General features: G+C 34.2%; 1 protein-coding gene across 3 annotated transcripts in view; it reads right to left on the reverse strand.

The window, feature by feature from the left end:
* The window catches only part of LOC145247545 (putative GMC-type oxidoreductase Mb1310), a 186,619-nt gene that overhangs the window by 29,104 nt on the left and 138,503 nt on the right, over positions 1-19,012 (reverse strand). For all 3 annotated transcript variants that reach the window (XM_080109386.1, XM_080109388.1, XM_080109387.1), the window contains one exon: positions 9,431-9,598. In XM_080109386.1, coding sequence (XP_079965512.1) covers positions 9,431-9,598 — 168 coding nt within the window. The remainder of the gene's footprint in view (positions 1-9,430; positions 9,599-19,012) is intronic.

A 19,012-nucleotide genomic window follows, 5' to 3' on the forward strand; every position in this document is an offset into this window, starting at 1 on the left:
TCAACTATACTGACATGCAGAAGTTCAAGTGTAATGTGAACAGACATCTTGCTGCCCAACTCCCTTCATAGTACCCCTGCAACTTATGTCCCCGATAGTACCCCCACTTTAAAGTGGCACTGTGCCTTGTTTAGGGTGAAAATTGAATAATAATAAAAAGGCATTAACGGATATATATACTCGAGAGTCAAAACAATGGAAAGAATATGCTGTTGTCACAGCCCTAATAATTAATTACGAGGCGTCTTCAATAAGTTTCCAGAGTTTTTTTTCGTATAGGCACTTTTATTAATAGTATTCACGTGAAACTCTATTCCCTTTTGAAGTAATCTACCTCGGCTACAATGCGCTTGTTGTACCGTTCATTCTAGAAGGCCCATGGAAATCCTCTTGTAAGAGCGTGTCAATAACCTTCATCGCAGACTTTCATCTCTTCCATTTTATCATAAGGACAGTTTCTAAAATTTTCCTTAAGCTTGAGGAATAACCAAAAATCACAGGGAGCAAGATCTAGACTATATGGAGGGCGAGAAACTGTCTTGATGCCCATCTTGCTCAAATAGTCTGTAACAAACTTTCACAAGAAACACTCGTCTAGCTGTAAACGCTATCAATAATTTCCCCCACTCTTTATCTGTGCCTAAACCTAAACGTAGATTCCATGAACAAAGCTTCTTTCTTAGAACTGCACGCCTGTGGAATTGTCTTCCGTTTTCCTGCTTTCCGGCTGACTACAATATGGTTGTGTTCAAGTCTAAAGTAAATAAGTTCTTGATGAGCCGTTCCATATAAGTTATCAAATTTACCAAATTTTCATTACTAATGATTACTATATTGTCCAATTTCTACTGTACACTCTTTAACCCTTATCCTTGAGTGGCCTCTGGGCCTTGATAATGTGGTGATGCCTATGTAAAAAAACAAAAAAAAAAACAAAAAAAAACAAGGATGGAACATTTTTGGCACAAGCTTCCCGCAAATCTTCCCCATCTTCAGTTCCTCGCAAATAATTGTGTGTACAGTTCCCCCACTGACATCAAACTGTGCACTTATTGTCTCTATAGACACAAGACGTTGTTTGTTCATGAAATTCTTTATTTGGCCAATCAACTCTAGTGTTCTGATTTCCTTACTCCTCCCACACCTCTCCTCATCCCGCCCAGATACCGTAACTTGCTTGAATCTCTTTTGTAACTCAAAAACTGATGCTCGATTTATGTAAGATGGTCCAAAAGCTGCCCGAAGCATTCCATAGATTTGTGGCGTTTTTTTCCAAATTTAAAACAGAATTTTATTGCATATCGTTCTTCTAAAGTTTCCCCACGTCCAGATTGCATTTTTGAAATTCACCAGTTGTGGAAATCAGGCTTCAGTAGGATGTATTCCAATTCCTGGTGTAGCTGTTCATTTGAACGTGTAATCATAAAGATTGGTCAGTCATCTCATAAGATGCATACCAATGACATACTGAATTTTCAAGAGACTACGACAATTACAGCCTGGAAACTTATTGAAAGCACTCCATAATTTGTAATAAAGTAATTCATTTTTAATACTTAATAACAATAAAAAATTGTCAATCTCCTTGCATACTTTCGATAGGCTGAGAAGACTTTATAATCGGGAAAGAACTACACAATACGTAGTTAAAGAAAAATAAATTCCCAGCCAGCCTGAATGATCGGCCCATCATCGGCCCATTACATAACCGACGATCAGCCGACAAACACTGTAATGGGCCGATGATGGGCCGATCATTCAGGCTGGCTGGGTTATTTTGAATTATTTAAATAATACTTTTCTGAATTTTTTAGATGAGTATGCGTTATTCGTATTATTTGGATTAATCGGACTACTGTTCTCATCTTGAGTGTCATTTTTCAGTGTTCCAATCGATGTAACCTCCAACCTTCTTGTCGAGCTCGGAAATGTTTCTGTCGAACTCGGGAATTTGGACGGAATTTCGAACGGATCCCTTTATTCACTTCATGGGGATAGCATGCTCTTGTTCCGTCAGCCATGACTGGATAGAAGTCCTAAATAATTCGCAACTGCATTTTTCAAATGTTTTCAAAAATACAATTACGAATTACTTAGTACCTTTATCCAATCGTGGCTGACGGGACAAGAGCATGCTAACCCCCGTGAAGAAAATAAGAAATTCAGTCCAAATTCTCGAGTTTAACAGAAACATTCCCGAGTTCGACAAGATACACTTGATGAAGAAGGTTGGAGGTTACATCGACCGAGACGTTGTGAAAATCACACTCAAGAGAAGGACAGTAGTCAGATGAATAAAAAAAAATACGAATATTAAAATAATTTCCAACGTTATTGATAATAATTTATTTAATTATTTGTTTTTATTATTGTTTATGTTTGTATTAATGTTTGAAACATGGCGTAAATCATAAATCTATGACGTCATGCCTAAAATATAATTATTTTATTACGCGAATTTTTTAAGCTCTTACTGACTTAGGAAAGTCCAAATATGCCCCTTTGTTGAAAATTAAACATATCTTTTCGATTTTGATTTCTAGTCATAGCATTTATTTGTCGGAATTTTATTATTTACTATTAATGCAATTATTTTTTTTACTTGGAGTGTCACCATTTATCAAGTCCCGGATGCCACTCAAGGATAAGGGTTAAGAGTTAGGTAGATGGTGAGACAAAATCAGTCACGTTTTTAATGGCGACGTAAATATCAATCTTACCACCTTTTTTAATGGCAACGTAAATGTTAATTTTAGCACCGTTTTTAATGGTAATCTTAGCTCTGTTTTTTTAAGGCAACGTAAATATTAATTTTAGCCCTGTTTTTAATGGCGAGGTAAATATCAATCTTAGCTCTGTTTTTTTAAGGCAACGTAAATATTAATTTTAGCGCTGTTTTTAATGGCGAAGTAAATATCAATCTTAGCTCTGTTTTTTAAGGCAACGTAAATATTAATTTCAGCACTGTTTTTAATGGTGACGTAAATATCAATCTTAGCTCTGTTTTTTTTTCTCTAATTTATGCACTGTTTGCACTAAAAAATATTTTTGCATTTATGATAAGTTTTTATATAATGCAGTTATAATTAATTCCGGTACCAGCGAAACGATAGCTTCGCTATATTTGTTAATATCTTTCCTCTGATGAGAAGATCGCATGTCTTTGAAACTCCGCGGGTTAAAGAAATCATAATATTTATTATTTGAGTATCCTATGGAACAAGAAATTCACGCAAAATATAATTTACAGATTAAAATTGTATATCTATCTATCTATCTATCTATCTATCTATCTATCTATCTATCTATCTATCTATCTATCTATCTCTCTCTCTATATATATATATATCTATATCTATCTATATATATATATCTATATATATATCTATATCTATCTATATATATATATCTATATCTATCTATCTATATATATCTATATCTATCTATCTATCTATATATATATATATCTATATCTATTTATATATATATCTATATCTATCTATATCTATCTATCTATATCTATATATATATATATATATATATATATATATATATATATATCGTCAAATCACCATAGTTAAACAACGTTGAGTCTGACTGGTACCAAATGGGTGAACATTTGGGAATACTAGGCGATGTATGTGCTTTCTGCTTATCTTAGCATTGTTTCCCGTCGTCCTGAACTTCCATTTGCCATATATTAATAATGCCGACTAAGAAAAGGTGTGGTTGGAGATTGTGCAACTCTTGCCACAACAATTTAACGCACAGAACCCCTTGCAGTGAGTATCCATAGTCTGTTAAGACTGAAGGAAGCTACCATATATATATATATATATATATATATATATATATATATATATATATATATATATATATATATATATATATATATATATATATGTATATATATATATACATGTATATATATATATTTAGTAGAAATGGTAATTAATAAAAACTGAAGAAAGTGCTCAATACTGTTGTAGAGCAAATATGCGTTTTATTTTTTATTACCATATCTTTCTGTTAAGTTACATTATTGTTTCAGCTACCCGGCCGTTTTTTAGCCGTCTGTAGCTTCCTCAGACTTTTACAGAAATTTTCGTTATGATGGGAACGAACATTTCTGTAAAAGTCTAAGAAAGCTACAGACGGCAAAAAAACAAAAAACAAAAAAAAAAAACGGCCGGGTAGCTGAAACAATAATGTAACTTAACAGAAAGATACGGTAATAAAAAATAAAACGTATATATATATATATATATATATATATATATATATATATATATGCAACAAAAAGAAAGTCAGCAGCACTTGTAATTTTTTCAGAAACTCAAATTTAAGCTAAATTTAATGTAACTGTTTAAACAAACTATACCTCATTTGATTGGCCTTTTATTCCGCTATAATTTACCTATTTATATTTGAATTTTGATTGAAATATTCTAGTGTTCACGTCAATTAAAAAAAATAACTTCAAATTGAGGAGGCAAAAAGAAAGTTCGTACAATGGAAAATTGTTATTTAAATGTAACTTTAGGGCATTAATGCAACACAAATACAACAGGAACATAATGAACTAGTTAATATATAGTAGCATAGCTCTTCTGCAATGTAACAGTCTGCAATCTTTTGGGAATTCCTTGAATTAGACTGCAGCAATACTCCGGGAAAAGTGAATCCCACATTTCTTTAATTTTTGTCCAAAGTTCTTTTAAATTTGAAATTTTATCATTGTGTAGCTGTTGCTTGATGTAATTCCATACGTTTTTGATAGGATTGAAGTCTGGAGATTGTGCAGGCCAATCCAAATACGGAATATCGTGCTCTTTCAAGAAACTCTTGAAATTGACAGCTGTGTGAATGGTAGTATTATCCTGCAGTAAGATGGGATTATCATCCAAATTCTGACTACAGTAGGGTAGAAAATTCTCAGTCAACATATTAATGTACTTGGTCAAATTAATTCGACCTTGCAAGCGAAATATAGGCCCTGAACCATTGGTACTAATAATGCCCCACACCAAAACTGAACCTCCACCACATTGAAGCGTTGAAACTGAGCACCTAGGATTAAATTCTTTGTCTTTCCTCCGACGGACCTACTGCCTATCATCACTGCCTAGACTATTAAACTTGCTTTCGTCGCTAAAAAGCACTTTTGACCAAATGAAGAGTCATGATCTTCACTGCATCTGACGAAGTCCCGACGGTGCTTTCTGTTCTTTACAGAAATCATTGGTTTGCGTCTTGCAACATATTCTTGCTAATTATATTCCTTTAATCTGTTGTTGACAGTAGAAAGAGAGCACTTTTTGACAAGATTGCACTGCTGTTGAATTTGGGGAGCCGTTTCAAATCTGTCTCTTAGGCTGCGGATCTTGATAACATTGTCTTCCCTATTAGAAGTAACTCTAGTACGACCAGATTTAGGGGCATCCTGAACACTGCCGGTGTTTTGGTGCTTTCGCACAGTCTTTTGTACCGTTTTCTCATCACATCTCAATCTGCGTCCGATTTCTCGATTGGATAAACCAGAAAGGTGGAGATTAATGAGCTCCTGACGATCACTAAGAGAAATTCGTGGCACATGGACTAAATGTTACGTTGAATAACCTGGAAAAACAACAATTACGATTAGTGATGCTTTGTTTACTGTTAGTGGATATTTTAACCTGGTTTAGGTGCGATAATTTAAGCTGGTTTTGAGTGAATTTGTTGCTGCGGACTTTCTTTTTGCCTCTTCAATTTGAAGTTATTTTTTAAAAGTACGTAAACACGAGAATATTTCAATTAAATGTCAAATATGAACAGGTAAAATTATAGAGGAATAAAAGGCGAATCAAATGAGGTATAGGTTGTTTAAACAGTTACATTAAATTTAACTTAAATTTTCAGTTTTTGAAAAAAAATTACAAGTGAGGACCTTCTGTTTTTGCCGCCACTATATATATATATATATATATATATATATATATATATATATATATATATATATATATATGTATATATATATATACATATATATATACATATGTATATATATTAATTTTATAGAGGGAATTAGATAAAAATTAGATAAAATTAGATAAAAATTATATAAAAATTATATAAAAACGACAGACAACCACAAAATTCAGTGTAGCTTAATCACCATATATATTTTATAAATTACTATATAATTTTTATATAATTTTTATCTAATTTTATATAATTTTTATCTAATTCCCTCTATAAAATTAATATATATATATATATATATATACATATATATATGTATGTATATATATATATTAATTTTATAGAGGGAATTTGATAAAAATTATATAAAATTAGATAAAAATTATATAAAAACGACAGACAACCACAAAATTCAGTGTAGCCATATATATTTTATAAATTACTATACATATATATATATATATATATATATATATATATGTATATATACATATATATATATATATATATATATAGACATGACACAAAAGAATAATAATTTATGTAAATATTTTCCTAAGATTTATATATGTTTATTTATGTTTACAGATAAGAATAGTGCTAAAATATAAAAATATTGAAGCATGTCACGAACCAAAGGAGCATCAGACCTATCAGAATTTCTGCGAGGACGAACCGTTGGTCAATATGAAAGTGGCCTTAGTCAATGCAAAATAACAGGGAATCTTTCAATAACACTTTTCTACTGCTAATAGAGTGATCGTACAATTTACAAGAGAGAATGAAGAGTGCACACAACCTGGATCAGATCACCCCCGGGCCCTTTGAAAGAACCTTGCGTCTTGTGATAAGAAATGTTGAAGAGGATCCTCGGTGCAAAGCCTCTAACATTGCAACACAAACTGGTGTCAGTCCCATAACAGCTGTCAGGTATCTTCACAAGCTGGGCTACTATGGTAGAGCTATGAGAAGGAACCCTCTTATTCGTCCTGAATATCAAGCACAAAAAAGATTAGGCTCATGAGATGGTGGAGAGACCTATGACCTTTTGGACCAATTTCATTTTCTCTTATGTGTCATGATTTTCATTATTTCACGACAGTGAAAGAGTATGGGTATGTAGGCAAGAGTTTGACTTAAAAATATTGCAGCCAACGCTGAAACATGCGCCTTTCTCGGTCCTGGTATTATGGGGTGCAATTTGGAGTGGTGGTCGCTCAGAGTTGGTGGAGTGCGGAGGAAACATCAATTATGCTAAATATGTTTACATATCTCATGAAGGCCTCCTAATAATATTCTCAAATGGTAAAGGGAATCAAGCTAATTCTTTATTTATGGAAGACGGGATCCTTGTCACTGCTAGGGCAACACAACATTGGTTGAGCCAAAATGGGATTTATAAACTTCCATGGCCAAGTCAGTCCCAGGATATGAATTCAATTGGAAACATTTGGGAAATTCGCAAAAAGAAAAGAAAGCCATCGTTTCAATCTGAACTTTTAGCATTATTGCATAAGACATGGCAAGAAATTACTCAAGATGATATTTGTCAACTGATCAATGCCATGCCTAGAAGGGTCGAAGCATTAAAAACAGCAAAGGAAATGTCAACCAAGTATTAGTTATTAAATTTGTGACCATTAATTTTTGATTTTAGTCTATAAATCTTATGTTTGTAGAAAACACCGTTTCTATGAGTGTCTATTCTTTTCTGTAATATATATATATATATATATATATATATATATATATATATATATATATATAAATAATACGGCATAATCACGTTGACACACCGAACCTGGTCAGTACTAAATGGGTGACCATTTGGGACTTTATGGTGCTGTATGTGCTCTCCGCTTATCTCGGCATTGTTTCCAGTCGTCATGGTTCTTCTCCTTGCCACTGGACTCAAACAGTACCGATTCAGAAGTGTGTTTGGTGATTGCAGAACCCTTGCCTCACAATTACAAGCGCTACTGCCCATAAGGGGTATCCTTTATCTTTCAAGACTGAACCGAAGCATGGGGATATATATATATATATATATATATATATATATATATATATACATACACACGAGCAAACAGTTAATAAAACACGTTAAAAACACTTTGAAATGAGTTAAAAACATATTTAATCTGAAAAGGAAACACTAGATAAATGGATAGCCCTTAATTCGCGGAGTTTCGAAGAAATACTTTCCTTCTCATCAGAGGGTAGGAATTAGCAAAATGTGGGATCGGATTTTGCATGCAAAACTATTTGATGAAACAACAAGTAAGTCAAAGATCTTACTTGAAAACAAAAAAAGTGAAGCAGAGGGAATATGGTGAAGAAATAGGTGATTACACATGAATGGATAGTCTGGTGGAAGATAAATAATCCAGTGACGGTAAAATCTAAATATGTAACTTCAAGAAAGTTAATTGAATTTCCATTTGCACAAGTAAAATCCAAGGAAATCCCGTAATTGGAAGAAGATGGTCCATAATAATCCAAAGGCAGAAATCCATGGAATAATTCACAAAAATCTGACATGAAGTGGTAAAATGAACCAAGTTAACTTCCTATTTATGGAAGACAGAACTCCTTGCCTCTCTGCTAGGGCAACACAACATTGGTTGAGCTAAAATAGGAATAATAACTTCCATGGCCAAGTCAGTCCCCGGATATGAACCCAATTCAAAACCTTTAGGGCATATTAGACAGGAACCTTCGCAAAAATAATATGAAGCCATCTTCTAAGTCCTTGCATTAAAAACAGCAAAAGGAATGTTAACCAAGTTATTAAATTTGTGACCATTATTTTTGATTTCGTTCTATAAAATATATACTTATTATAATAAACTGTTTCTGTGGATGTCTATTCATTTCTGTAATGTCTGTATATATATATATATATATATATATATATATATATATATATATATATATATATATATATATATATATATATAATAATCGAGCCAGAGATGTCTCGTGTCGCGGGGTTTGAATCGTTCGACTGGTAGTAATCGTGACACCCTGCACTGAAGAATCCCGAAAGGATGAAACACTAGTGTCTGTAGGTATTTAATTATTATAGTAAAAAAATAGTTAGGTATATATATATATATATATATATATATATATATATATATATATATATATATATATATATGTATTCGTGTACAGCGTTGTACTAAAAGGCATAAAGCTGTCATAAAATCTGGCAAAAGGACACTGTCTGAGAGCCCCCTCTACACAAACTATTGATATAACACAATAGCATTCAGTATTTTACATTTTCTATTTTTAGGATCAACGAAGGATCGCACGTCTACTCATTTATTCAAGATATTATTTTCGTCAAAGGTAGAATCACTTTGAGTTCGCGGCCATTATAAAGGTTTAGGTTATTGGCAGTCGCATCGATCAGGCAAAAATCAATATTCTTACATTCCGAGTGAGAAAGGTTAATTACTTTCATTTCTTCGAGATGTTCTTTAGGTCCGATTCCAGACAACATGAGGATCCTCGGGGACTGGATGGCACCAGCAGACAAGATTACTTCCGACCTGGCCATTACGACATGTTCGAAACCGTCTTTTAGATATTTCACACCCACCGCAACGCCATCTTCGATCACTACCTGTGGAAAATAAGTAAAGCAAATTAGCGAGTAATATATCTCATATCTGAGCATATATACATATACAAACACAAACACACACATACATACATATATATATATAATAAATTCCACAGCCAAACAACGTCGCAGCCCACAAGAGCCATGACAGTCAAAGAACCGGAAGTCCAAGACTCGTGTTTCGCCCTCATTGGGCCGACGAGCCCAAATGAGGGCGAAACTCGAGTCTTGGACTTCCGGTTCTTTGACTGTCATGGCTCTTGTGGGCTGCGACGTTGTTTGGCTGTGGAATTTATTATATACATTCTCTCACATTCTGAAAATCCTATCATAAGTTGCTCACTTGGTTAGTATTGCTGGATGGCATCGTCCTTTCGAGTTAAAACTCCTACTAGTGAGACATCAGCTTGGGGTTATTAGCTGGTTGGATGACCGCGTCCCTTGTTGAGACGTAGTAGGTTCATTTCACAGTCGGATTTCGGCGCGGTTTGCTTGATCTGTGCTGGTTAATTGAAATTCTTGTGTGCAGGGCGTTTGCTCAGTTGGTAGAGTGCTTGCCTTGCATGCAAGAGGCTCGGGTTTCGAATCCTTAGTTCGGATGTGTCTAACTGACGAGCCCAAATGAGGGCGAAACTCGAGTCTTGGACTTCCGGTTCTTTGACTATCATGGCTCTTGTGGGCTGCGACGTTGTTTGGCTGTGGAATTTATTATATACATTCTCTCACATTCTGAAAATCCTATCATAAGTTGCTCGCTTGGTTAGTATTGCTGGATGGCATCGTCCTTTCGAGTTAAAACTCCTACTAGTGAGACATCAGCTTGGGGTTATTAGCTGGTTGGATGACCGCGTCCCTTGTTGAGACGTAGTAGGTTCATTTCACAGTCGGATTTCGGCGCGGTTTGCTTGATCTGTGTTGGTTAATTAAAATTCTTGTGTGCAGGGCGTTTGCTCAGTTGGTAGAGTGCTTGCCTTGCATGCAAGAGGCTCGGGTTTCGAATCCTAGTTCGGATGTGTTTAACTGACGAGCCCAAATGAGGGCGAAACTCGAGTCTTGGACTTCTGGTTCTTTGACTGTCATGGCTCTTGTGGGCTGCGATGTTGTTTGGCTGTTGAATTTATTATATACATTCTCTCACATTCTGAAATCCTATCATAAGTTGCTCGCTTGGTTAGTATTGCTGGATGGCATCGTCCTTTCGAGTTAAAACTCCTACTAGTGAGACATCAGCTTGGGGTTATTAGCTGGTTGGATGACCGCGTCCCTTGTTGAGACGTAGTAGGTTCATTTCACAGTCGGATTTCGGCGCGGTTTGCTTGATTTGTGTTGGTTAATTGAAATTCTTGTGTGCAGGGCGTTTGCTCAGTTGGTAGAGTGCTTGCCTTGCATGCAAGAGGCTCGGGTTTCGAATCCTAGTTCGGATGTGTCTAACTGACGAGCCCAAATGAGGGCGAAACTCGAGTCTTGGACTTCCGGTTCTTTGACTGTCATGGCTCTTGTGGGCTGCGACGTTGTTTGGCTGTGGAATTTATTATATACATTCTCTCACATTCTGAAAATCATATATATATATATATATATATATACGTTTACTTATATATGTATATATGTATATACGCATGCACATGTATGTATGTATATGTAGGCATATATATATGTATAGATACATATATATCTATGGATATACATGTATATACGTATGTACATATACAAATACACACATATAACCATTTCTATACATATCTAAATATGCATACATATATTTATAGCCATACATGTATACATTTATTTATATATATAAATTGAATAATATTATAAACATACATATCTACATAATACATATAATAAATATATTTAAGTATACATATATATATATATACATATATACACATACATACACATATATATGTACATAATACTATTTATGCATATATATGCACACATATACGTATATATATATATATAGGAACTTCTGCATTACACGGACGGCGCCCGTGTTAGGGGACAATAACTTTAATTTCTTCTTGGTTAAATAACAAAAACAAAATATTTGAAAAGCCAAAGATTTATTGTATAATTGTTTTTATACAATAAACGTTTTGGTTTTCAAATATTTTTGTAAAAACATATATCGAAAAGTTTGCGTAAGAAAATGTAATTTTAATAGGACATTTTTCAATTTGAAGCAACATCGGATTTTTTTCCGAACCATTTTTTGGAATTCCAGTAAAGTTGTCATCGTAACAAAATATAGCTTTAATTTTTTTGTGGCACCAATATATTGTAGCTTTAATTTTTATATTAATAAACAATTTGAATGGAGAGAAACGCCACCTGAAGACAGTTTAGTTAAACGCAAAAAAAAAAAAAAAAAAAAAAATAGCACCGTCTCTATAATGCAAAAGTGCCTACATATATGTATACATATACATACATACATGCATATATATACACATATATACATGTATATACATACATATACATATATACATATATATATGCACATACACACATATATACATGTATATACTTATGTACATATATACAGGGTGCTCCAACAGAAACTGATGGTTAAAAAAATTCATAACTTTCTTAAGTTTTTATATTTTTATTTTATTTTTCAGATCATCTAGAGTAATCCCTTCCAAGGTCATCATGAGTCGTTACACTACCGAGGAACGGTTATTTATCGTAGAATCGTATTTTCGGTTGAATGAGTCAATATCAGAAACTCCAAGAGAATTTCGACGAAACTTCAACACAAGAAATTCCCCTACTCCCAATGCAATAAAAGCTATGGTGGCTCGATTTCATGAGCAACGGTCTGTATGTGACCTCCATAAATCTGGTAGACTCCGTACGACAGGAAGTGATGAGAATCGTCAGAGATTATCAAAGAGTGTGGCCGAGGATCCATCCACATCAGTAAGAAGGAGATCAAGTCAAATTGGGGTCTCTACATCAATGTGGTTCCAGCAGGACGGCGCAATGGTGCATACGGTACGAGAAACATTAAATCTGCTCCAGGACATATTCTGCAACCGAATAATTTCTCGTGGCTGTGAAATAAATTGGCCACCCCGCTCGCCAGATCTCAGATGTGCAGATTTCTTCCTTTGGGGTTACCTCAAAGAGCGGGTATACGCAAACAAACCAGCCACAATAAACGTCCTTAAAAACAATATAGAGGTAGAGGGCCATTATCTCTGAAACATTAAGTGATGTGCTGGACAATGCCCTGCAGAGAGCACAAGAGTGTGAAAATGAAAATGGTGGACATTTGAGTTAGATCATTTTTCATAACTAAAATTAGACCTTGTGAAAAACAAACCCTAGATTAAGTTGTGTAAATAAAATCAGAAAATCACGGAGAGGCTCATCTACCTACATATGAGAATTGGTAAAAATAACTTAAATATTGAGGAAGTTAACCAAATTTAAAATCCGTCAGCTTCTTTCGGGACAGCCTGTATATACATATACATATATCGTGTGTAAATTAATCAAATAATAATATATGATGCATATGTACCACGAAAGTTTTCGATTCTTTTTTGAACCATCATTAGATATCGCCTAACGATGTATCTTGTATACTCAATTCACTAACATATACTGTTATAGTGATAAAAAGGGGAATAATTCTAAATAAAGAAAGTTAGATTTATCACCCTTTGTCCGATGCCTCCGTTCAGTCTCGAAAGACAAAGGATACCCTTTGTAGAGGCAGTTGCGCGTGTAAATGTGAGGCAAGGGTTGCGCAATCCTTAACCACACTTCTCCTGAATCGACACTGCTTGAGTCCAGTGGCAAGGAGAAGTCCAGGGCGACTGGAAACAATGCCGAGATAAGCCGAGAGCACACACACCACCTGGAATGCCGAAATGGTCATCCATCTCGTACTGGCGAGGCTCATCGTTGCTTAACTGACAGGAACCGGCGTGTCAAACGTGACTGTGCCGTATATCAATCTTTATCGGCCCTAAAAAGACTAGACAATCTTTATCGGCCCTAAAAAGACTAGACATTTCTAGACGATAGTCAAACAAGATAGCGATATCGGCGAATACTCAACATTGTCTGTAAATATTTTAATGTTCCTACCGCGAATAAAATGTGTTAAAATACGATGAGCCTGTTTGCTTGTTATTATTATTAGATTATCCAGCAATCTTGATATCACATTTATCCGAACACAACATATACAAAAACATAACTGCTCCCTTCCTTAGATTTAAAACAAATAATAGTTAATAACACTAAAATTATCATCCTAAACCAATAAAAAATGTTTTAAAAATACTCAAAGCTTCCTTCGTCAAAACCTAAAGACCTTTAATTAATAACATTGCCTATGAAACTAGTAATAATATTTTAAAATGCTTAACGTAGTACATCTTGATTCTGCGATGATAATTCTGGTACTACGGAATTAAATTTTTACCGATTTTCCTGGAACAGTGTGAAAACGTTCTCTTGACATCTAACCGATTTCGCTGTCCGTGTCACACCAGCATTTGTAAGTCCTATAGTTTTCTTCAGCTTTTTTTTGGGGGGGGTCATCTGCTTTTGTTTTTCACTGGACGATGGTTCAACAAAGAATCAAAAATGTTCGTGAGATCTATAGAACTGTTTTGATTTTAACACGAAAAAGACCATGACAAAATCATAAAAATAAAAAATATAATTGATTTATATTATTTTTATTCACTAAGAGAAACCTTTGATGACGGCCTGTATGACTACTCCTAGTGAGTAAAAACAAAAAACAAGAAAACAATAATGATAATAATAATAATAATATCATCTCCCCAGGCTGTATTAATAAGATAGTTTAAAATAAAGAAACCCAAACAGACATAATAGACTAATAATGATAATTACAAGATGGTTTTAGAGGCGACGAATTTTAAATTAACAACTTTATCTTCTTGTTATATCCTTACTTTAAATAAGAATACGGCAAGAAACACGGGGTTATGGGAGAAAGACAAAGGGGTTTATTTACAAGGGAATACAGGTGACATAAGAGTTACTCGACATCTTGTCTTATTCTCTTCCTGTTTTTTCTTCTCTCTCAGTCACGTGAGAGGGTATAGTTCATTTCATCTATGAAGGGATGTTAGGTCATTCCATTACATCACCTTCCTCCCAAGCTAAATTCTTCCATAGAATTTTGCTTCTACCATTTTTTCCTTTTTAAACTTTGTCCAAAAAATTCGGTCCTTTTCCTTTTCCTTTCACTTCTCTTCACAATTTGTGTTTGCCGATTTTTTACTTTTGGAAAGTAACTGGATTTCTGAGTTACAGGTACTTCCTTGTTTGGAGGTTGTATATGGAAAGTGTCATATAGCACTTCCATTGGTAACTATTTGTTTCTGACTGTTTCTATGTATCGGGGTCTCAGTTGGTTAATATGTTTTTTGTGGAAAAAAGTCTGTCCTTTTATAATATAAACCATTCTTCCAATTCTTCTTGAGATTATGTCTTCTTGCCAAAACTTCTTCCTTGCCCGATAATTTTTGAAGAAAACTTTATCCCCGTCATTGTAAGTCTTGTACCTTACATTATCCTTGATACTTTTTTTACTTTTTTCTCTTGGGATTAACCGGTCGAACACCGAATGTACCTTCCTGGCAAACATTATTTCAGCTGGGGATAATTTAGCATTTGGATTTGGCGTTATCCTATATATTGCTAAGAATTTTTGAATGCTTTTTTCTTCCGTGTCGATGTTATTGTTCGTTTTTAAAGCTCGTTTAAAAGTATCGACAAATCTTTCCGCTTGTCCGTTTGATCGAGGGTTAAAAGTTGGTGTTGTAATGTGTTCAATGGCCAGTGCCTCACAGTAGTGCTTGAATTCTTGACCTGTGATCATAGTGCTATTATCACTAACAATTGTTTTCGGAACTCCGAACCGACTAAATACCTCGTCCAGCGCTTTTATTGTGTTTGCCGCTGTAGGGTTTTTATATTTAAAATTTTCTGGCCATTTTAACGTACTATCTACGATTACTAGGTAATAATATCCCTTCAGAGGCCCTGCATAATCAATATGGATGCGTGTCCAGGGTACATCTGTTTTAGGCCAAGGTTGCGTCCGTATGAGGGAGATCTTGCGGCTAGTTGGAAACCTCTACATAATTTCACCATTTCCTCAATGTCCTGATCCATTCCAGGTCAGTATGTTAATCCTCTCATTAAGGCATTCATTCTGGAGATTCCAGGATGTCCCATGTGGAATTCCTTTAGGATTTTATTTTGTAATATTTGCGGTATTACCACTCTTCCTGTGTACATCAGAGTTTCGTCACACATAGTAAATGGAAACACTTAATCATTTTCTATTCTTTTCGTCTTGTCCCACTTGTTTTTTTTATCTTATTAATATATTTATCTGTTTTCGCTGCTTTCTTTATTTCCTCATATAGCTGTTAGTTCATTTCCTTCTTTTAGTGCTGCTATAACAGTTTCTTCAAATTCAGTTTTACTGGAGATCAATCTCGACAAACCATCTGCATGTGTAATTTTACTAGATGCTAGGTGTTTCATTTTGAAATCGTAATTGAGCAAAATAATACTCCATCTCTGTAATCTATTTGTCGTATGAGTAGGAATCTCTTTTTTTGTACCAAAAATCGATAGTAATGGTTTATGGTCCGTTTCCAAGACGAAAGATCTTCCATGAATGAATCTATGAAACTTTCTCACGGCATACACAATCGCCAAACCCACTTTTTCGATCTGAATGTACTTACTTTCAGCGGGTAATAAAACCCTCGAGGCGTGAGAAATTGGTTTAGTAGATCCATCTTCCATTCTGTGTAGAAGCACCGCTCCTAAACCGTATTCGCTCGCTTCTGCTGCTACAATTAGATCCTTTTTCGGATCGTAATGTGCTAACGCTAGATCCGATAACAAACATCTTTTAATTTTTTGAAATGCTTCCTCACATTCTTTTGTCCAGAGCCATGTTTTATTCTTCTTCAATAATTCATTTAATGGTGCTCTTAATTCATGCATATTTGGGATATAAGGATTATAGTAGTTTGCTAGACCCAAGAATGACTGTAACTTCACTATATTGTCTGGTCTAGGCATGTCTCTAATTGATTCTGTCCTATTTGGGTTAGGTCTTCTACATTTCCAATCAATTATTTGTCCCAAATATTCAATCTTGTCCATACCAAAATTACATTTTTGAGAGTCACTTTAAATCCGTAGTCTTCTATTTTCTCGAATACCTTCCGAATATGGTTTTTATGTTCTTCAACATTTTTGCTTCTTATAAAAATGTCTAAATAAGCAATTTCAAAATCCAAGCCTGCTAACATGGCATCCATAATTTGTTGGAATAAATTTGGTGCTACTTTCAACCCAAACGGCAATCGTTTTAGGGAAAATAATCCTTTATGAGTATTCATTGTCAGGTATTTAGAAAAATCTTCGTGGACTTTGACCTGCAAATATGCTTCTGACAAGTCAATTTTTGTGAAAATTTTTCCTCCATTTAACTTAGAAAATATTTTCTCATGGGTAGGAGTGGATAGTTATGATCTTTTAAGGAATCAATAAGTCCTGTCGAAAAATTTCCACATACCCTGATTTTTTTTCTTTTTCTTTTTCACATAAACTGTGTGGTATGCCCATTCAGAGTAGTCCACTTTTTTTTTATTACTCCGATTTCTTCGATTCTATTTAATTCTTTCTCGATTGTTTCTAATGCCGAATACGGAACCTTCCTTTTCGGTTTAAACACCGGTTTCGCTTCATCTTTCAATTCGAATTTCACTTCCGTTTTAGTGCAGCAACCCATACCTTCAGAAAATACCTTTTTAAAATCGTTTTTCAAATCCCCAACAAATCTTCCAGGCAGTTTGGGACTTTCAGATCCTGTCACATTTACTCTTTTGCAAAATGAGTTTATTGGTTTCTCCCATAAATTGAAAAGTATCATCAAATCTATACCGAATAGATTAGAATTTTTTTCCAGGTATCATATATATTTTAGTTTTTAACGTCTTTTCCTTCAGGATCACATTAGTATAAAATTCACCCATAAATTTTAATCTATTTCCAGACATTCCTCTAGCAATTTTCTTTGTGTTTTGCAGCTTTGGAGAACCAATTTTCTTCCATGTTGTTTCATCAATTAAGGATATGTCACTTCCAGTATCCAAAAGACAATTTACTTTCCGGCCATTGATTCTAACTTCAATATATTTCCTTTTTTTACCATACATGGACCCCTTTTTAGAACCAATGGTCTTTATTTCAGGCTTACAATATTTCTCCTTTTTGTATATTGCTGACTTGTGTTCTTTACGCCCGCACTTATAGCATATTTTGCTTTTGAAGAAGCATTCTTTTGTGAAGTGATTATTTCCTCCACACGTCTTGCAGTATTTTTTACATAGTCGTCACCTTGCTTACCCTTTGTATTTTGTCAACATTTTTCTCTTCGATACTAGTATTAACATTATTAACTGGCATTCCTCAGCAACTTTCTGTAAGGTTATTTCCATGTCTTGGTTCATAATGGATAATATCCTAGAACGAATCTCTTTATCCTTCGAGGATGTTGACCCTTGCACAAATATCAAGCATTTAAACATGTCCTTTTAGGTCTTTCAACTTAAATAACTCGCATTGGGCATTTACTCTCCCAGCATATGCGATAAAGTCTTCATCATCTTGTTTCAAAATATTTAAACACCTATAACGAGCATAAAATAAGCTATCACGTTCCCTGAAAATGTTCGATAAAACTTCTATAGTCTCTTTAAAAGAAATATCTTAAGGTTTACTTGGGAGTATAAAATTTGTATACTTGGTATTTTCATGGGAACCCAGTTTTTGCAACAGTAAAATAATTTTTTCTTCGTCCGGCCAGGCCTGACATCGTTTGGAAGAAATATTTTCGTATCTACGATAATATGCTGGAAACGTTAAGCCACTCGTTGGTTCATATAAAAATTCTGTCAGCGAATTTGCAATTCCTTCTGGAGTGAACCGACAATCCTTTTTTTCTTCTTGTTTTATTAATATTGTTTTTAATACGTCACTTTGTTTTAACTGCTCTTTTTGTAAAAATTCCATCGGACTTTTCTGCTTTGTTGCTAATTGTATCGTTTTTGTAAACTCAACTAATTGTTCCATGTTGAAGAATTTTTTTAAACACAGTAATAAAACAAAAGGTTAACAGTATCTGCACAAAGCATTAAATAAATTCACTGGATAGTTTTTTTTTAAACCACAAAAAAAACAAAAAAAACAAAGACAGTCTTCTGCAGACAAGGTTTTTGCAACACACATGAAATTGACACTAAAACACATACTACACGTGTTTTTTTCCGCCGTATTTTTTTTCTTCTTATGAAACAAAAGAAATTTGAAATGGACACTTTGAAAAAT

This window comes from Euprymna scolopes, chromosome 25 (assembly GCF_053919585.1).
Source record: "Euprymna scolopes isolate OS-2025 chromosome 25, ASM5391958v1, whole genome shotgun sequence".
Classification (NCBI taxonomy): domain Eukaryota; kingdom Metazoa; phylum Mollusca; class Cephalopoda; order Sepiida; family Sepiolidae; genus Euprymna; species Euprymna scolopes.